The sequence below is a fragment of the Haliotis cracherodii genome, unplaced genomic scaffold (genome assembly GCF_022045235.1).
Source record: "Haliotis cracherodii isolate W230 unplaced genomic scaffold, xgHalCrac1.p SCAF_4, whole genome shotgun sequence".
NCBI lineage: Eukaryota > Metazoa > Mollusca > Gastropoda > Lepetellida > Haliotidae > Haliotis > Haliotis cracherodii.
In genome coordinates this window covers 20,487,411-20,509,032 of record NW_027266297.1, presented here as the reverse complement: position 1 = coordinate 20,509,032, position 21,622 = coordinate 20,487,411, and the positions used below count along the sequence as shown (strand labels likewise).

Genomic DNA, 21,622 nt, shown 5'->3' with positions numbered 1-21,622 from the left:
CATATGAGCCTTGCTGAATATTCCCTGCTTGTTACAGAGATTGACATCGAAAGGTGGATGTGCAAATCTGAGCAATCAGCTGAGGAAATTGCGTGAGTTGTCTCCTTCCTCCAACATCCCCACCTTCAACACCAGCACCTGCGACTACTTCGCCCGCTACCTCTACAACGGCCCGAACACCACAGAGTATGACTGGAGAGACTCCATCAACTACACCAACTACTTCATGGCTGAGATGAAGAAGTACCTACAGGTAACCTGTGTTTCTTGTTACTGTTACCAGCCAATATAGGAAATGGGGCTTTGGGGTAGCCTAGTGGATAAAGCTTCGGCTTGTCACACCGAGGACTTGGGTTCAATTCCCCAGATAGGTACAATGTGTGAAGCCCATTTTCCGGTGTATTGGTGATATTGGTGAAATATTACTAAAAGCGGCATAAAAACCACACTCGATCACTCAATATAGGAAATATGCTTCTATCAGATAAAGAGAGAAGTGTGTGAGACAGTAAGTGAGTTAGTATGGTGTTGCGTTGGGTTTAGCAATATTCCAGCAATATCACGGCGGGGACACCAGAACTTAACACATTGTACCCATCTGTGGAATCAAACCTGGCTCTTTTTCATGACGCACAAACACCTGAACCACAAGGCTACCCCACCAGGCTACCCTACCAGGCTACCCTACCACTCCGATAAACAGAGAAGCATTAGACATTCAGCATACACCACTGTAAGGAGTAATAACATCTGTCTAGTGGCTAGGGCAGAATAGGTCTAACTGTAGGGATTTATCTAGACCTGCTCAGAAGCCGAAAGTCTGCAGCAAATGTTAGTAAAAATTCTCAAATTGTAATAAAACAAATTCCCAGTTCATGTTAAAATATATATACCCTATTCAACGTAATAAGCGCCCCGCTCTAATAAGTGCCCACAGCGATATTTGCTAATATATTGGCTTGTGAACAATCCCAATTAGCACCCCTTCCTATCGATCAATGTACACTTATTTGTTCGTGTATAATACACGTGTGTTATATGCACCCTTAATTGTGGGCAATCAAATTCTGGGAAATATAACTCTCGTGTCTAATACACACAGACTTTACTTTTGTATCATTTCAGGCTATCAGCATAAACCACAAAATTTACAATCTTTCCACTGTTTATTTTCTTACCAAAATTATATAATAATAAGAGCCCCCTATTTCTACTTTTGAGAGCTCTCTGGGCGTTTATTACGTTGAATACGGTAACTAATGTTATGGCTTTAGTGTATTTCACTGTTTCACTGATGTGATAAAAGAGGAAGAGGCATTTGTGTATTCAATGCAGTAGAAAAACATGAAAAATACCTCTAAATTTAAGAAAATAAGAACTGGCCAACTTTGCACAATCTTTCCCCAATTTGCCTGCCAAGGGCTTTTAGTTTGGAATGCCCCATCAATGTGTGGACTGTTATTTTGTTGTAATCGTATATCAACAGTGTGAATCATTGTTCATGCTATCAACAACTGGGGCAGGGGTGGCTGAGTCAGGCACTGCAGTTTGCCGTGCAGACTTGTGTCCCTTGAACATGCAAGAAACCTATGTTTGTGGATTCGACTACGAGTTCGCCTTGACTATGTTTCGAGGTTTGTCAGTACCATGCTAGTGCTCGTGGGTTTTACCAAAGTGGTACACGTCTAAGACCTGCATTACTTCAGGCTTTCCTCCCACATTGCCAGGCTCTCAGAACTGTCTGGCTCAGATTCAGTTTGTGTGTCTGAGTAAGTTATCCGTGTTGAACTGTGGCGTGGTGTCTTAGTGGGTTAGCACTATATATATGTCTGGACTTGTACAAGCAACCCTGAAGATCCGGGATAGAATAGATCTTCAGCAACCCATGCTTGCCATAAAAGGCGACTATACTTGTCGTAAAAGACGACTAACGGGATCGGGTGGTCAGACTCGCTGACTTGGTTGATGCATGTCATCGATCCCAATTACGTGGATCGATGCTCATGATATTAATCACTGGATTGTCTGGTCCAGACTCGATTATTTACAGACCGCCGTCATATAGCTGGAATATTGCTGAGTGCAGCGTTAAAAAACAAACCAACCACGCACACAGCATCTTCCCATGGCAAGGGAGTTAACTGACTATAGTTCGCCAAGGGTGGAAACTGAACTTTTACAGTCAAGTAACTCCCTTGCCTCGGGAAGATGCACACACTGGTGCATGCATGTCGCTCTATAAATGCAATAACCTCCACGGCATTTAGCCCCATTTCCCCTTGCTGTCTCTCCCCAATGTTATACAATACTCCAAATGTAGTGTTTCAGATTTGACAAGTTCCGACCGTATGCGTCAGAGTACTCCCTAATACAGGATAGCCTGGACATGATACCGACCAACACATTCTGGGCAGGTAGGGCACAAAGTGGATTCCACTTTGAATATACACATTTGATTCAAATTCATATATCAGAGAGAAATGATGAATTCTTTTAGAAATAAGACCTACATCAATTGAATCGTTTAAGTGCATGTTGTATTTTCTATTTTGAATATCTGGCATTTATACAGAATTATGATATATATTTTGTCCTAGTGCTTAAGAGTGGCCTCAGCATCACCATCTGTCCATACCTTGTATACTAATGGCCTAGTTACATTTTCCTTACCACTAAGATACTCCATCTCTGCTAAAGCTACATTTTTCTTATCACTATTATTACACTTTGCTGACCGATATAATTACATTTTGCAGAAAATTTCAGAGGTTACTAACGCTTACGCGAGGCACTTCATGTGCTCATGTTCTCTCCCCCTCTTCCCCCAGCTCTCGTGTTCGAAACAGATGCGGATGCAGCATCCGTCCCAAATCACATGACTTACAAGATCAGAATGGACACAGACAAAATAGACAGCACAAAGAAAGTGCAGGACAAGTACTGGAAGCCAGGTCCCAGGGCCCGAGCTGGTATTGACACCAAATACCTGACGTACGGCTTCGCCTTCCTGCAGGATATGGTTGACCATGCACTCATCAGGGTGCAGACTGGTGTGGAGGAGGAGGTCGGGGTGTACATGCAGCAGTTCCCCTACCCATGCTACGTGAAGAACAGGTACGTTCCCCTACCCATGCTACGTGAAGAACAGGTAGGTTCCCCTACCCATGCTACGTGAAGAACAGGTAGGTTCCCCTACCTATGCTATGTGAAGAACAGGTACGCTCCCCTACCCATGCTACATGAAGAACGGGTAGGTTCCCCTACCCATGCTACGTGAAGAACAGGTATGTTCCCCTACCCATGCTACGTGAAGAACAGGTAGGTTCCCCTGCCCATGGTATGTCAAGAACAGGTACGTTCCCCTACCCATGCTACGTGAAGAACAGGTACGTTCCCCTACCCATGCTACGTGAAGAACAGGTACGTTCCCCTACCCATGCTACGTGAAGAACAGGTAGGTTCCCCTACCCATAGTATGTGAAGAACAGGTAGGCTCCCCTACCCATGCTACGTGAAGAACAGGTAGGTTCCCCTGCCCATGCTTCGTGAAGAACAGGTTTGTTCCCCTACCCATGCTACGTGAAGAACAGGTAGGTTCCCCTGCCCATGCTACGTGAAGAACAGGTAGGTTCCCCTGCCCATGCTTCGTGAAGAACAGGTTTGTTCCCCTGCCCATGCTTCGTGAAGAACAGGTACGTTCCCCTACCCATGCTACGTGAAGAACAGGTACGTTCCCCTACCCATGCTACGTGAAGAACAGGTAGGTTCCCCTACCCATGCTACGTGAAGAACAGGTAGGTTCCCCTGCCCATGCTTCGTGAAGAACAGGTAGGTTCCCCTACCCATGCTACGTGAAGAACAGGTATTAACTCCTACCCATGCTTCGTGAAGAACAGATAGGTTCCCCTACCCATGCTACGTGAAGAACAGGTACGTTCCCCTACCCATGCTACGTGAAGAACAGGTACGTTCCCCTACCCATGCTACGTGAAGAACAGGTATGAACTCCTACCCATGCTACGTGAAGAACAGGTAGGTTCCCCTACCCATGCTACGTGAAGAACAGGTATGAACTCCTACCCATGCTACGTGAAGAACAGGTAGGTTCCCCTACCCATGCTACGTGAAGAACAGGTTTGTTCCCCTACCCATGCTACGTGAAGAACAGGTACGTTCCCCTACCCATGCTACGTGAAGAATAGGTAGGTTCCCCTACCCATGCTACGTGAAGAACAGGTAGGTTCCCCTACCCATGGTATGTCAAGAACAGGTAGGTTCCCCTACCCATGGTATGTCAAGAACAGGTACGTTCCCCGACCCATAGTATTTGAAGAACAGGTAGGTTCCTCTACCCATGCTACGTGAAGAACAGGTAGGTTCCCCTGCCCATGCTACGTGAAGAATAGGTAGGTTCCCCTACCCATGCTACGTGAAGAACAGGTACGTTCCCCTACCCATGCTGTGTCAAGAACAGGTAGGTTCCCCTACCCATGCTACGTGAAGAACAGGTTTGTTCCCCTACCCATGCTACGTGAAGAACAGGTACGTTCCCCTACCCATGCTACGTGAAGAATAGGTAGGTTCCCCTACCCATGCTGTGTCAAGAACAGGTAGGTTCCCCTACCCATGCTGTGTCAAGAACAGGTACATTCCCCTACCCATGCTGTGTCAAGAACAGGTACGTTCCCCTACCCATGCTGTGTCAAGAACAGGTTTGTTCCCCTACCCATGCTACGTGAAGAACAGGTTTGTTCCCCTACCCATGCTACGTGAAGAACAGGTACGTTCCCCTACCCATGCTACGTGAAGAATAGGTAGGTTCCCCTACCCATGCTGTGTCAAGAACAGGTAGGTTCCCCTACCCATGCTGTGTCAAGAACAGGTACGTTCCCCATTCCATGTTATGTCAAGAACAGGTACGTTCCCCTACCCATGGTATGTCAAGAACAGGTAGGTTCCCCTACCCATGCTGTGTCAAGAACAGGTACGTTCCCCTACCCATGCTGTGTCAAGAACAGGTACGTTCCCCTACCCATGCTGTGTCAAGAACAGGTAGGTTCCCCTACCCATGCTACGTGAAGAACAGGTTTGTTCCCCTACCCATGCTACGTGAAGAACAGGTACGTTCCCCTACCCATGCTACGTGAAGAACAGGTAGGTTCCCCTACCCATGCTGTGTCAAGAACAGGTAGGCTCCCCTACCCATGCTGTGTCAAGAACAGGTAGGTTCCCCTACCCATGCTGTGTCAAGAACAGGTAGGTTCCCCTACCCATGCTACGTCAAGAACAGGTAGGTTCCCCTACCCATGCTGTGTCAAGAACAGGTAGGTTCCCCTACCCATGCTACGTGAAGAACAGGTTAGTTTGATGGTCTGGGTGTAATCGTAGCAGTTCTCCAACCCTTGAAGCCCAGACTGACTCTTAAATGTGTTTTCCTCCAACTTAAAGCAGACATGCAGTGATTCAAATGAGTACTGTTCAAAGTAATGTTAAACCCACCTTCTTGAGGCAAGAGAGTCCACTAGCCCATTTCCACCCTTGCCACACCAAGCCCACTTTCCTGTGCTAAATATGATTTGATTATCACACATATCTATAGTCCAATCACAGAACATTTCACAAAATCAACATCCATCTTTGAAACCCCCGAACAATTGCCTATGTTTTTGTGTCAGGGATGAAATCGCGAATGTTTTCAACTAGGTCGTCACCTATGGTAGTCGCCATCTTTGTGAAGCTATACGAGATCAGTCAGCGATCTAATTGGATATCGTGTTTTCATTACAAGGGGCGCAGAACTCACGAGAGGTGGCCCCAGGGTCGGGCCAAAAAAGTGTCCTTGATGTGGTAATGGTAGAAACTAGGCTTTGATATAGGCTACTGGACACGCTTAAACCAAGCTTTCTCACTTTTCAATGTTCATCTTTGTGTTGAGTGCTGAAATAGTTGTAAGGAACAATTACCTGACTCTTTCCAATTTGTGTTATGTCAGGTTTACAATGACGATGTCGCGGACCATGCCGATGTTCATGGTGTTGGCGTGGATCTACTCAGTGGCCATGATTGTGAAGGGGATCGTGTACGAAAAGGAACGTCGTCTGAAGGAGGTGATGAAGATGATGGGACTGGGCAATGGGGTCCACTGGCTTGCCTGGTTCATCAATGCCTTCGTCATGATGATCATCACTGTCGTCATGCTTGTGGCGGTGCTCAAGGTAGGTGCTTGTTGGGTGTCCGGATAAGTATTGAAATCAATTTTTATAGATAAATAAAAAAGTTAACAATAATAATGACACAGAATATGTAATCAGTAACAAAAAACCACTGATCACAACTATACGAAATCAGGGATATAGTTCAGCACAATCGTGGAAGCCCCACCCACTCTATTATCAGCCAGTCAGGACACAGTGTCCGGTTTGTGGAGGCAGAAACGCATAATTAATCGCATGGTTAGCCAATCAAATGACATGGAATCACTTATTTGTTTTGTCTCTACAATATGTTGAAATAATGTATTTGAAGTTCTGGTGGTCTTTGAATCATCTTTGATCCTTATATCATAATACAACTCAAATGGTCAAATTTCAACACAATTTTTCTGTCTCTTTACAGGGCGGTAAGGTCTTTGAGCACTCTGACCCGTCTGTGCTCTTTGTGTTCATGTTGGCATTCACGATAGCGACCATCATGCAGTGTTTCCTGATCAGTGTATTCTTTTCCCGTGCCAACCTGGCGGCGGTGTGCGGGGGCTTCCTGTACTTCCTCCTGTACATGCCGTACACCCAGGTGGTGCAGTGGGAGGAGTACATCAGCACCTCCATCAAGCTGGTCTCCGTGAGTACTCTCTCTCTCTCTCTCACTCACTCACTCACTCACTCACTCACTCACTCACCCTCTCTCTCACTCACTTCTCTCTCTCTCTCTCTCTCTCTCTCTCTCTCTCTCTCTCTCTCTCTCTCTCTCACCCACAAACCACCCACCCACTCACTCACTCACCCACCCTCTCTCACACACTTCACTCTCTCTCTCTCTCTCTCTCTCTCTCTCTCTCTCTCTCTCTCTCTCTCTCTCTCTCTCTCTCTCTCTCTCTCTCTCTTCACTCACTCACTCACTCACTCAGAATTTATTGATAGCAACTCAAATGAAACCATATGCCAACAAACTTCCTTCAACATGTTTGATGCACACAATGCTATATTGACACACAATGAAAATGCTTAATCAACTTTAACTTGAAGTAAAAGAATACAAATTTAGCAGTAAATATTTACTAGCATGACAAAGAATTATGACCTTGACAAAACAACACTTTGATTATGCAATGTTTGTGGCCATTTCGTCAAATATTACTAAAATCTAAATATATGTTTTTAAAGTGTTTCAGTAATAAAATACTAAAATTTACAGACCGCTAAAGTTTAGAATTGCTACATTTTTTTGTCACTTTTGATGTGATATTGATGCTTCCCCCTTGCAGTGCCTGTCATCTAGTGTAGCCTTTGGATTCGGATGCAGCTACATATCTCGGTACGAGGAACAGATGACTGGTCTACAGTGGAGTAACATCGCTGACAGCCCCATCCCCGACGACGACTTCAACATGGCACGCTGTATCCTGATGATGTTTGCTGATGCTCTCATGTATGGCATCATCACCTGGTACATTGAAGCCGTCTTCCCTGGTATGTTAGTCATGTTGATTTTTTTTTAGGGACAGGTTATCCATTATTCTAAGTTGCGGGTAGGTTAGTCTTTATATTACAAGAGTGCTTTTCTAAGAAAATGTTAATATATGGGGGTTATCCAATCACAAGTTACGACATCATAGGTCCACAATAGCTGAAGCTTTTCTTAGTAAGTGTCCCATAGAGATTCTGGGTCAGAATAGGTCCACAATAGCTGAAGCTTTTCTTAGTAGGTGTCCCATAGAGATTCTAGGACAGAATAGGCCCACAATAGCTGAAGCTTTTCTTAGTAGGTGTCCCATAGAGATTCTAGGACAGAATAGGTCCACAATAGCTGAAGCTTTTCTTAGTAGGTGTCCCATAGAGATTCTGGGTCAGAATAGGTCCACAATAGCTGAAGCTTTTCTTAGTAGGTGTCCCATAGAGATTCTAGGACAGAATAGGCCCACAATAGCTTATGCTTTGAGAATACTTTCGGAAATTAGGGCAATTCTGAGGGGGTTCTTGGTCAGAATAGGTCCACAATAGCTTATTATATTATGATTATTATATTGTACATTTATATAGTATCTGCTCAAATGCAATTTATTTGTTCACCAACCAGTGGATCCCTATTTCCAGTTATCATTCTTTACTCCCTCGGGATCATTTAACCCAAGCTGCCTTAGGGTGCTAGAGGGTTTTTACATCCACCTCACATATCGGATACCCATTCCCTGCTGGGTGAACAGAGGCACATTTGAATTAAGTCACATGCCCAGGGTGACAACACATGTTTTGACACTTGTCATCACTTGGGAGGCCCCAGTGGTAGCCATCATTTTCTGATAAGGTGCCCTGTTGGGATTCTGGGTAAAAATAAGTCCAGGTGGCTAATTCTTTTCTTTAGTGGTACCTATGGGAATGTTTGGTCAGAATAGGACCACAAGATGCCATGATTGTTGGTCATTTGTCAACAATGATCATTAGTCAGGCTTTGAATCACTGGATTTCTTGCCCAGAGTTGATTATTGCAACTTCCTATGATATGCCTTGAATATTGTTGACTAAGCTGTAAAACAACATTCACTCACGCTTTTAACAGTATTCCAGTCATATCACGTTGTGTCAGCTTAATGTGGGAGGAAAGCCCGAAGTGATGCAGGTCTCAGACGTTTACCACTTTGGTGAAACCCACGAGCACGGGTATGGTGCTGACAAACCTAGAAACATAATCGGGGCAAACTGGGATTCGAACCACAATCATAGGTTTCTAGCGTGCCCAAGGGACGCAACTCTGCACAGCGAATTGCGGCCCCTTAGACGTCTGGGCCACCCGTTCCCCCCGCTTTCTTAGAAGGTGACCAAGGTAGTGATGGGGTTACTAATCTGCAGGCAAGCACAGGTGAACCATATCCTGAAGGCAAGGCTGGTTTTTCACTCTATACATTGTACTGCCTGTTTGTAGATTAGACAAGATATTGCTATCTACAGTGTGATACCAATGATAGTGTTTCGTCATGCTAAATTTGAGGGATTCAGAATTAAGACAATGATATTTCAGTGTATAAGATGAACCTTGCTCCCATTTCCAGGCCAGTATGGTATACCACGCAAGTGGTACTTCCCCATCCAGAAAACCTACTGGTGTGGACAGCGTTACCAAGGAGACACCAATGTCGCTGGCAACGCAGGGGCTGCAGACATGGAGATGAACTGTGAGTAGCACTGATGAGTTATCTGCACCCACCATGCCTTGCTTTGTTGCATATAACAGCATCTTTGGTGTCAATTTGTTAAGCACATGTTATTTTAGATTTAGATATGAATGACGTAGAATTTACTGCAGGTGACAAGGAGAATATAGGGGTGGAGTCCCCCAACTGTAAAGTGGGTGTGTCTATACACAACATGACCAAGGTGTACATATAACTCCTCCTTTATTGCAGGTGACAAGGAGAATCTGGAGGCGGAGTCCCCCAACAGTAAATTGGGTGTGTCTATACACAACATGACCAAGGTGTACATATAACTCCTCCTTTATTGCAGGTGACAAGGAGAATCTGGAGGCGGAGTCCCCCAACAGTAAAGTGGGTGTGTCTATACACAACATGACCAAGGTGTACAAGACAGGGAAGAAGCTAGCAGTGGACGGATTGTCTCTCAACTTCTATGAGGGGCAGATTACATCTTTCCTTGGACATAATGGTGCAGGAAAAACCACAACGATGTAAGTAGGTCAGGGCCAAGGGGCTTTACTTAGCACTGTCATTACTCAGATCCTTGAACACATCATATAAGTAGGTCAGGTCCACGTAGGAGGGGCTTTACTCAGTCATTACTCCTTGAACACAACCATGTGAGAGTTGAAGCACAAGATGTACACAGCCAAGGGTACGGACCTATATCTCTAACATGTGGTATCATACCCCAAGCTGTTGATGAACAACATGTGACACTGATCAATGTCGTAATCTTGGCAATGATTGACACTTGGAACATTTTAACCCATGAACATTGACATGTGTAGTATGTATCAGTATATAGTGATGAATTTCTTATTATTGTAAAAGACAAAAGATATATTTTCACTGTGATATATTACTGCTTTCACTCTGACTACAATCTCTCTCAGTTGGGCAATGATCGGTGAGACAATACACAATAGACAGAATACTGCAGCATGCTGTGCCCCTGTTTAAGGTGCAGCAAGACTCCTATAATCAGGGATTACAATGCCCTGACTCTGATCCTTGGTATGTCAGCACCCTATCTGTGCTGGCGGCTTTCACCAAAGTGTGCAACATGTAGGACATGCATTAATTCAAGCTCTCCATCATCACTTACTCTTGTCAAATTACGTGTCAATCTCATCTTGTGACCCGATAAAGGGAATATTTTCCCTTCTGGCTAAAGTACTCATGAAAATATTAAGGGAATAATAATAAAAGTCCATTTATTTGGCGCTGTACTCCGTGCATAAGCATGCTCTAAGTGCTTAGACATTTGTTACCCCGGTCAATGGATCAGTGTGCACTCAACAATCATTCTCAGCTCCCTGGGGAGTATACAACCCATGCTGCCTGCGCTAGAAGCTTAACAACCACATTGCCATCTCATCCTACCAGGTACCCATTTACATTCTGGTTAACATGCTTTTGTCAAGAAAAGCCAAATGTTTCTGAAAATGTTGTCAACAGTGTTGCATGTTGTGTACCAGGTCCATCCTGACAGGCCTGTTCCCTCCTACAAGTGGCACAGCGTATATCAACGGGAGGGACATTCGCTCCCAGATGGATGATATCAGGAGCAGTCTCGGAATGTGTCCACAACACAATGTTCTCTTTGACCTGTGAGTAGCTTCTTCTGTATTTATATAGGACATATAGGCACAGGTGGCCTAGTCATCTAAAGCACTGTAAAGAGTTGCACCCCTTATTTGTACCAGAATCCTGTGATCATATGTTGGAATTCCATGTTTGTGCTGGTTATGATTCATTGTTTGTGATCATGGTTTTCACCAAAGTGACTGTTGATATCTAAGATCTGGGGGCTGTTATACAAAGTGATCTTAGCGCTAAGGTGCTCGTACATCCCATACCTTAACATAGACTTACGACAGTCGTAGTGCTAGGGTTGTTTTGTACACTCATTTGTCAGATCACTGATAAGTATCCTTGTTGCTAAAAGGAGGCCGTGATTTGATTCATCGGTTAAAAATATCACTAAACCAGATAGCGACACTATGTATTCATGGGCGATCGAAGAAATGCATACAAACCCCTGGAGTATTAACTAAGATGACCTATCAGAGAGACACATTATAGCAATCAAGTTGACCAGAGGCCTAGACTGGTAATTGTTGTTGCATGTCTGTGTTCAGTCTGACTGTAGAGGAGCACATCTGGTTCTACGCCCGACTCAAGGGGAGGACGAACGCGGAGGTGAAACGGGAACTACCTCAGATGGTCAAGGATGTTGGCCTGCCCAACAAGGTCAAAGAGATCTCCAAGAACCTGTCAGGTCAGTAGTACCGATGTGTCTCTATGTGTCAGTAATGACGGCAGATGTCACATCGGAATCACATCCTGCAGAAAACAGTTGTTTTAACTTAAAGAAAAGAACACATTCTAGTTTCCTTTCTATGTTAACAGTACAGTGAGTTTATTTACTAGATATGTAGGGGGCACAGGTGGGCCAGTCGTCTAAGGTGCCGCGATTCGCTGTGCAGAGTTGCAGCCCCTGGACACGCCAGAAACCTATGATCTTGGGTTCGAATCCTGGTTCGCCCCGATTATGTTTCTAGGTTTGTCAGCACCATACCCGTGCTCGTGGGTTTCACCGAAGTGGTAAACGTCTGAGACCTGCATCACTTCAGGCTTTCCTCCCACATTAAGCTGACACGCTGCGATACAACTGGAATACTGTTAAAAGCAGCGATAAACCCAACTCACTCACTCACTACTAGATATGTTGTTGAAGGCTGTGTAATTATGTCAGAATCCATATTGACACTTCGGTGATATTGCAGCATTCATCTGGAATTTTGATTAATTGATACGTATTTCATTGCCCCAAATATTTCCGTTGAATATATATCTCAGGAGTCGGTCTCTTCCAGCTTGTGTTTTATGGCTGGTCTCTCTGTTCCAGGGGGGATGAAGCGCAAGTTGTCCGTGGCTATTGCATTTGTGGGTGGATCTCGCACAGTCATCCTGGATGAACCCACAGCTGGCGTCGACCCATACGCACGCAGAGCCATCTGGGACCTGCTTGTCAAACTGAGAACAAGTAAGCTAATGTTCTACCACAGGCTGACCTATCTGGTGTACAGAATGAAATAAATGTATAATGTTACATAATGTTATGTATTGGTCTTCTACCATAAGTACAACTTCTCTGAGTAAACATGACATTTTGACATTGTGATGATATTCCAGATCGCACCATCATTATGTCTACCCACCACATGGACGAAGCCGACATCCTCGGGGACCGCATCGCCATCATCTCCCACGGTCGACTCTGCTGTTCCGGCTCAAGCCTCTTCCTCAAGAACCGCTTCGGCAGCGGCTACTACCTGACCCTCGTCCGCCAGCAGGACCAGGACCAGGACCAGGACCAGGACCAGAATGAGGTTCCAGTCAAGGATGTAATCAAACCTAAACCCAGCAGGCCGTCCACTGCCGGCAGCATCCGCTCCACCATCGACGTCATAGTGAGTTACTTGTCAATTTGTTGTACCAAAATAGGATTTAAAGTGCATGCGGTGTGAGAAATTAAGTGGCTAGTGGATACTAGGCACTAGGCATCTCAGTGCACAAGCGCTATGAAATCGGCATCATCAGTCCCGACTAGTACAAGCAGCCACACAATAATCTTGTCTTGAACCCAACATTAAACCCCATTTCACCTCACCTTATCAACTGGTATGAAGGTTTTTTTTATAGTGATGCACCTGTCCAGGTGATATGCTCCACTCATATTATCTTAGGTTGCTATAGTCGAAAGAAAAACTAGCTAATAAAATTATCAATTGACTTTCAGAATTACATGGATGTATTGTACTGTAGATGATTCTTATTGACTGACTTTGGTGTCCTTGGGAAAGTTGGCACCTATTTTAGACAATTGTTTCACTGATGAGGAACTTAAGTCTTCCTTTATTATACTTCAGCCAACATTTGAGATGGATGATGAGGGTTACTCTGAGAGACCGGACAGTGATAAAACCAGCAGCAGCAACAGCAGCGACCCACCTACTCCACCACCAGAGGGAGCCACTATGATACCAGGCACGTATACAGTTGGTCACGTGTACACAAACACAAAACAGTTATGGTAAACAGTTTGTCTGTGGGAGAATAGAGTGCAGATGCATAGGAAAACTTTCTTTAGCTTGTGTTAGTGTATCTCATGCAACCTGTACTATTTTGATGGAATCATTGCGATAACTTCAGCCAAATTTTGTCAATATGATTATTTGAAATATGTTACGAATTTTGTAAAAAGAAATTGTAATTTCAGCTAGATTTTGATCTCAGTGCAATGATTGCACCTTACAACCAATGAATAATGTATGAATAAATAATCACTTGTTATTGTTTGTGATGGGAATGTTTACATATTTTTAGGAGTTTAGCTAATAAAGTGTTAAGCAAAAGATGACTTATATTCATCATAACCATAAAGTCAGACATGCTAATAATAATTAGTTACTAAATTCTCTTTTTATTACTAATTTCAAGTGCCAATTATGCCAAATATTCCTAACTGCCTGAATTTGGGGTTTGACTTTCTGCTTCATAGAGGGAGTCATTAGAAACTATGCTTGACATGTGTAGAGAAGGTTTGTTGATACTGCACACCTTCAGTATTGGTGGCCTCATGCTATGGCTCTGCTGTTGTGTGTATATGTTCAGACCTGAACCTTCCATGTACGATTGTACCAGTACATATGTCATAAGGTAGCTCCATGTACAGTGAAGAACCACCGTATAATAAATATTGTTTCCTTTGCCAAGGTTTCTCAGTGCAACGAGTGACTGCCTTCATTCAGAAGTTTGTGAGTGAGGCCAAGTTGACCGAGGACAACAACACAGAGCTGTGCTACCAGTTGCCCGAGGAGGCGGCTCACAGCGGGGACTTCGAGGCCTTGTTCTGCCAGCTTGAGCGCAGCCACTTCGACCTCGGCATCTCCAGCTTCGGCATCTCGGACACCAGTCTGGAGGAGGTACGACACTCCACTGATCGTTTTGTTAGGAAAAGCAGGCTTAGCAATTACTTTTCTAAGCAGCATTTAGACCCGTGAAGATCCGGCTAGAATGGGTCTTCAGCAACCATTGCTTGCAGTTTACTATGATGGGGTGCACAAACTATGCAATGAATGCTATCAATGAGTGTAGCTTGGATATGTGTATCGGTATTAGGGAATGACAACCACCACCAATACTATAACTGGATACAATGAATTCTTGCCCTATTCTTACGTGAACATGTATTTTGATTCCAAGGTTGGATGGGAAACATTTTTGTCTGATTGTGTATTGTGGTGTCCAGGTGTTCCTGAAGGTGGCGGAGGAGAGTGGTGTGGACTGCCCCACAGACGAGATGACTCGCAAGCAGCTGGAACAGGTCTATGATGGTGTGTAGCTGTACTCACACACTAGCTCTATTGTTTGTCACAAGTGTTCAGATCTACGAAGAATAGGTCTTCAGCAACCCATGCTCACCGTAAAATAGGGTGGTCACACTTGCTGACTTGGTTGATGCATGTCATCTTATCCCAATTGAGTGGATTGATGCTCATGATGTCAATCACTGGATTGTCTGGTCCAGACTCGATTATTTACAGTCCGCCCTCATATAGCTGGAATATTGTGTGAGTGTGGTGTTAAGCAAAAATCAAACAAACAAATCATATCTAGGATGGACTGTACCTGTACTTACACACTAGCTCTTTTGTAGGAGGCAAATACCCACGGCCAGTGTCCCGTCTGAGTTTCCGCAAGAAGAAGTTTGGCATCTTCCCCACCAAACAGGGAGTGAACCGCGTAAACAGCACCGCCGACCTGATGGAGGACAGTGACCTTGAAATGACAGGTGAGCCGGAGTCCAGTGCTTCTCCTTGCACGGCTTTGATGGAATTTTCCTGATAATGCGATAACCAGCACTCATGGTTGTACCATTGTATGCGGTACATATATTTGCTTTTTTCTTGGAGCAGTATTGACCTAGCTGTGGCTAATATATCATGAAGAGAGAGGATATACTCAACCCTTTCTTTGTTATTCCATATTTTAATGACTTAACATCATCATGTAACAACTGTCCCTATTCTAGCACCTGCCTATACCTCCAGGGGCAAACCACTTACTTCTTATTGCTTGTCTCACTGTTGGGGTTCAAGGGTTGTATAGGCCCCAAGTATCCAATATTGTCTCACTGTTAGGATTCAAGGGTTCTATAGGCCCTAAGTACCTATATGATTGTCTCACAGTTGAGATTCAAGGGTTGTATAGGCCCTAAGTACCTATATGATTGTCTCACTGTTGAGATTCAAGGGTTGTATAGGCCCCAAGTCCCCATATAGTCTCACTGTTAGGATTCAAGGGTTGTATAGGCCCCAAGTCCCCATGATTGTCTCACTGTTAGGATACAAGGGTTGTATAGGCCCCAAGTCCCCATGATTGTCTCACTGTTAGGATACAAGGGTTGTATAGGCCCCAAGTGCCCATGATTGTCTCACTGTTAGGATTCAAGGGTTGTATAGGCCCCAAGTCCCCATGATTGTCTCACTGTTAGGATTCAAGGGTTGTTGTATCAGCCCCAAGTCCCCATGATTGTCTCACTGTTAGGATTCAAGGGTTGTATAGGCCCCAAATCCCCATGATTGTCTCACTGTTAGGATTCAAGGGTTGTATAGGCCCCAAGTCCCCATGATTGTCTCACTGTTAGGATTCAAGGGTTGTATAGGCCCCAAGTCCCCATGATTGTCTCACTGTTAGGATTCAAGGGTTGTATAGGCCCTAAGTACCTATATGATTGTCTTACTGTTGAGATTCAAGGGTTGTATAGGCCCTAAGTACCTATTTGATTGTCTTACTGTTGAGATTCAAGGGTTGTATAGGCCCTAAGTACCTATATGATTGTCTTACTGTTGAGATTCAAGGGTTGTATAGGCCCTAAGTACCTATATGATTGTCTTACTGTTGAGATTCAAGGGTTGTATAGGCCCCAAGTCCCCATATAGTCTCACTGTTAGGATTCAAGGGTTGTATAGGCCCCAAGTCCCCATGATTGTCTCACTGTTAGGATTCAAGGGTTGTATAGGCCCCAAGTCCCCATATAGTCTCACTGTTAGGATTCAAGGGTTGTATAGGCCCTCAGTCCCCATATTGTCTCACTGTTAGGATTCAAGGGTTGTATAGGCCCCAAGTCCCCATGATTGTCTCACTGTTGGGATTCAAGGGTTGTATAGGCCCCAAGTCCCCATATTGTCTCACTGTTGGGATTCAAAGGTTGTATAGGCCCCAAGTCCCCATATTGTCTCACTGTTGGGGTTCAAGGGTTGTATAGGCCCCAAGTCCCCATGATTATCTCACTGTTAGGATTCAAGGGTTGTATAGGCCCTGAGTCCCCATATTGTCTCACTGTTAGGATTCAAGGTTTGTATAGGCCCCAAGTGCCCATGATTGTCTCACTGTTAGGATTCAAGGGTTGTATAGGCCCCAAGTCCCCATGATTGTCTCACTGTTAGGATTCAAGGGTTGTATAGGCCCTAAGTACCTATATGATTGTCTTACTGTTTGGATTCAAAGGTTGTATAGGCCCCAAGTATCCCATGATTGTCTCACTGTTGGGATTCAAAGGGACAATATATCTGCAGAGACCCTGCATTGTTTGACTTTGGGCATTCTAGGGCAGATTGTCCCCAGTACTTAATTATTCTCTCCCAGTCCTAGACTAGTTTTGCGTGGTGAGGTAGCCAAGTGGACAATGCAATATTTTTCATCCCACCTCAGCCTGGGGTTCAGTTCCCCACTTGAGTGCACCCTGTGAAGCCTATTCTTGGGCTTCCCATCTGTGAGATTGCTGGAACATTGTTAAAACTGAAAATACTGTAAAACCTACTTCACTCTTCTCTGTATTGTGCTTCTAAAGTTATTGTTTCACATTCTTGTTATTGTGTCCTGTTGAAGCGCACAAACAGAGAATGAAAAGTAAGTGAAAATTAACTATCCTTAGGTGTCAATTGTTCATTCTGTTTTTTTCATTGTGTTTAGATCAAGTTGTCAGTTTATTACCCCGTAAGTTATTTGTTGTCCTCATGCTTTGCCCTTTACGGTGCATGACCATTAAATAAACAAGCAATGTTTGTTTAAGTTTTGGCCTGTTACGGGGTCCATCCTCTCAGTGCATGACTGTGTATAAGCAAATAGTTATGTAAATTGCATGGAAATTATTCACTATGTGGCCACCTGGGCTTTATGAACTTTTGAATGACAATCAGCTTTCATGACAAATAAGGGGCGGTCGGGTAGCCCAGTGGTTAAAGCGTTCGCTCATCACGCTGAAACCTGGGTTGGATTCCCGACATGGGTACAATGTGTGAAGCCCATTTCGGGTGTCCCCCGCCGTGATATTGCTGGAATATTGCTAAAAGCGGCGTAAAACCAAACTCACTCACTCACTCACTCATTCATTACAAATGATCTTATGGCTTTATTGACATATTTATTAGTATTTCTTTTTATTAGTACTGTATTTTCTTGAGTATAGTGCGCACTTTTTTTCGAAAAAACACAGCTGTGTAGAAGGGGGTGAGCATTATACACGAATTATGAGTTTGGATGTTTTTTTCCCCCCATGGAAAGACATTACCGTGAGCACGAAACACCGGAAATACCATGTCAACAAATCCATACTGAAGTACGCAAAATAATTATGTAATTACACTGTCTGTCTATAAAAAGTGTTCTTTGTATTTCTGGACTTATGTTTATAACTTACTTCATTAATTTTATTCAAAATTCCTTATAATATTGTTTTTATTAATTTCGGCGAAATCATGTGTGAAGCGATCAGAAGATGGCACAACTCACCGTTATTAACAGCAACCACAGTCAGAATACCGCTATTGACGCCTTGAAACGAACATTAGTTGACAGAGAATGGATACATATATCATAAATGACATGCTTTGACGCGTTAAAAGTCATATTTGTTTTTGTTTGACGATTCTATGTCAACATGAAATTCTCGCGCTCACGTGATCACGTGCGCGTGAGCCTTGACGGTGACTGGTCAGACATGTTCCATGTAAAAAATAATACCCGGGAATAGCGATCAGCTGCTTCGCTTAGGGTTATTATTATTTTAAATATGTTTAGTAAAGGCTGCATATAATTAAGAAAATAATGGAATATATTATTCCTGATAAATAAAATAGTTTCAGATACAATTGTTGCCGATCCTTGCATTAAAAATCCTATAAAGTTATATCATTGTGTGTGTCTTGACCGAATCAACGGTCAATTCCAAGAAAACATGTGTACAGCTGATTGCTGTTTCCGGCTTAGTTTATGAGAAAATACACAAGGTAATCTTAATCCCTAGATATAAAACAATGCCTAGCAGAACAATAAATACTATTTAAGGTAAATAAACATGTCTGGTGATTTTTTATCTCAAATTTCGAATTTGTACTGACAAAGTTTCTCAGCACCCGTTCGTTTGCCGGACTTCGCTGAAAGGGTACGGTGTAATTTTTTTCTGCGCATAATATTCAAATTTCTTTTTTTCCAAAATATTGAACCCGCTAGAGGGGGGTGCGCATTTTACATGGGTGCGCACTATACTCAAGAAAATACGGTATTATACTCACAGTTCTTCATCCCATAGAAGACTTATCATCCTGTAATGTTCATTGGGTATGGTATCTTGCTACTTATGCTTTCCCACGCTTGCACTGCAGTGTGCCTGCCTTTGTCTACAGTGCCCTGCATGCTGCACAACATACAATGTCACTTGATAAGGCGATCCCGATGTTTTGTCAAAAGCCCAATGAAATCAGCTTTAGAAATTGGCACTAGTCCTATAGTCCTTGCCAAACTGTCCAATAGTTAAGGTATGACAAGGACAAGTAGAAATTTGCCATTTGCTATATGTTATCATTATAAGGACTAGTGGACTTAAACAGTTAGTTTCTATCGCTGGAAATGGTTTCAAATATACTACTCAAAAGATGTTGAGGACCACCCAGTTCTTTCACACAATCAGGTGTTCCTTAACTTTTTTTGAATAGTATATGTATTATGTTTCTAACCCTAAAAGTGTAATATTGCAGGTAGTACCAGTGATAATGTCATTTAACATTTTGTTAGTTTCATTGAACTTTTGACTGAATCCTTAACGATGGATGCAATCAGACTTAAGATGAATGCACTCTGCCCTGCTTGTGAAGCTGCCTTGTTTGTGTATGTAGAGGATGGTAGTTGCAGCCAGGAAGCGATTTCTGTTCCATTGTTCTCACATTTAGACTAGTGTATGTACCTACCTGCCTTGAAGCAGTGAGACTAGAGTTACATTTTGTTGGTAATCCTGTTCTGCAGCTGATGATGTGAGGTAAGATATGGTGTGTGTGTGTTGCTCCTGATATATATATTGCTGCTTTTTAGTTTTCAATGGGCCTGACACAGGGGATTCTGGTTTAGAATAGGTCCCCAGCAACCTATGCTGGTCAAAAGTGACCAAATGGATTGGGTGGGCAGTCTCGAGGACTTGGTTGAGAGCATGTCCTTTTACCCTGACAGCGTGGAACGTTGTTGACAATATCAATCACTGGATTGTTTGGTCCAGACTCACAATACCAGAGACGATGTCACATAGCTGGAATATTGCTGAGTGAGGTGTTTAGCAACAAGCAAACAAACAAAACATTCAAACCACTGTTAAGGCGTGGAAACAACCACCTCTCACCCAGTGTGGACCTTCCATTGCCTCGTATATCTAGTCCTGTAGGCCATGTTAGTCTGGAATCTCATGGCCCAGTCATATGCAGAGTTGTGTCCCTTAGGTGTTCCAGAATCCTATGATTGACAATTAGAATCCCTCAAATTCTTCTTAATTATGTTTCTGGGTTTGTCTGTTCCATTCCCGTGCTCGTGGAATTCTTGAAAGTGGTAAACATCTTCAACTTTCCTCCTACATCAACCTGACGCACAATACTGTTCAAAGTGGCATTAAACCTGACATCCAGGATTTCCAACTTGGACATATACCAGAGCTCCAGATAAGCTTTTGGTGTTGTGGGTATTTTACCCATGCATTTTAAAATCATTGGGTATCAGTAATTCTAGGTGCGTATTCAAATTTCTGTTACCCACTAGTTTTTACACATGTGGGTATTTAAGTTAAATATTTAAAAACACTATTCATCTAGTCCCTGCAAACTGGTGTCGTGTGGGTTCGAGAGCTTTATAGGACTCAAAAATACCACGATACTTCCACAAGAAAGTGTGATGGCAAATTATCATGATGAGTTTGGCAAGGTTGACGGAATGCCAACTTATAATTTCAATATAAGTTGCTCATTTGCTAATCAAATACGCAGGGTTACTTCACAATATTTTGATGATACGCACAAGTTTTATTTTTGCAGCGTATCTGTAATGTTCGTTGCGTATTTGATACGCTTGGATTATATTTTACTGCGTATTTCTGCATTTCTGATGCGTATTTCACGCAGATACGCAGCTTATCTGGATCTCTGATATACCTGTGTGAGGGTGAAGATCTGTCTCCACACACTTCTGCTCCTTGTTTCAGATGAGACATTGGAAACGGCTAGTGACCCAGGTTTCTGTGCCGAGTCAGAGACGAAGCTGTCAGGATGGAACCTCAAACGTCGACAGTTCTGGGCACTCTTCCTCAAGCGTTTCCACCACGTCCGCCGCAGTAAGAAGGGATTTGTGTGTGAGGTGGGTAGATGCAGCCCTGTCAGTGTGTTATTGCTGTCAAGTTTGGAGTCTGTTAGTCAGGCAGTCCTGCCCAATCGCAATTTGTCATATTACTCAGAAAAAGATTTAAGTTAGGGACTCATATTTTATTATAAGTGGTGGGTGGGGTGGGGTTGAGTGGTGGTCTCATATTCACAGACTCCTCCCATTTTGTGTAACACTTTTTCATGCCTCCTACCCATGACCAATATAAAAGAAAAGAAAAAAAGAAAGAAAAAAAATCATGACACCCGCTCCCTATAATGAATGAACAGTCCCTAATGTCTTCACCCTCATATAGTTGTGATAAATTTTGCCCCCCCCCCCCCCTTTCATCTTTTGCTGTTGAAGGAAGACATAATTAAAACCTGTTTGTAAAATAATGAGACATGTCTGTTATTGCAATCAATATTGTCCTTATCATGGGGTGTTTTGCAAAGGATAACTTAACTAGAA

The 21,622-nt window shown here is 43.4% G+C and overlaps 1 protein-coding gene across 3 annotated transcripts in view; it reads left to right on the top strand.

Moving 5' to 3' along the window:
- The window catches only part of LOC139480464 (phospholipid-transporting ATPase ABCA1-like), a 79,179-nt gene that overhangs the window by 35,031 nt on the left and 22,526 nt on the right, over nt 1–21,622 (top strand). For 2 of the 3 annotated variants that reach the window (XM_071263547.1, XM_071263548.1), the window contains exons 12-29: nt 38–253; nt 2,321–2,414; nt 2,829–3,114; nt 5,993–6,215; nt 6,616–6,837; nt 7,481–7,685; nt 9,263–9,385; nt 9,717–9,897; nt 10,888–11,019; nt 11,551–11,690; nt 12,321–12,458; nt 12,608–12,885; nt 13,345–13,462; nt 14,192–14,400; nt 14,727–14,811; nt 15,135–15,269; nt 17,453–17,476; nt 20,997–21,148. In XM_071263547.1, the coding sequence (XP_071119648.1) occupies nt 38–253; nt 2,321–2,414; nt 2,829–3,114; nt 5,993–6,215; nt 6,616–6,837; nt 7,481–7,685; nt 9,263–9,385; nt 9,717–9,897; nt 10,888–11,019; nt 11,551–11,690; nt 12,321–12,458; nt 12,608–12,885; nt 13,345–13,462; nt 14,192–14,400; nt 14,727–14,811; nt 15,135–15,269; nt 17,453–17,476; nt 20,997–21,148 (2,961 nt within the window). The remainder of the gene's footprint in view (nt 1–37; nt 254–2,320; nt 2,415–2,828; nt 3,115–5,992; nt 6,216–6,615; nt 6,838–7,480; nt 7,686–9,262; nt 9,386–9,716; nt 9,898–10,887; nt 11,020–11,550; nt 11,691–12,320; nt 12,459–12,607; nt 12,886–13,344; nt 13,463–14,191; nt 14,401–14,726; nt 14,812–15,134; nt 15,270–17,452; nt 17,477–20,996; nt 21,149–21,622) is intronic. The other variant, XM_071263549.1, reaches the window with a different exon arrangement.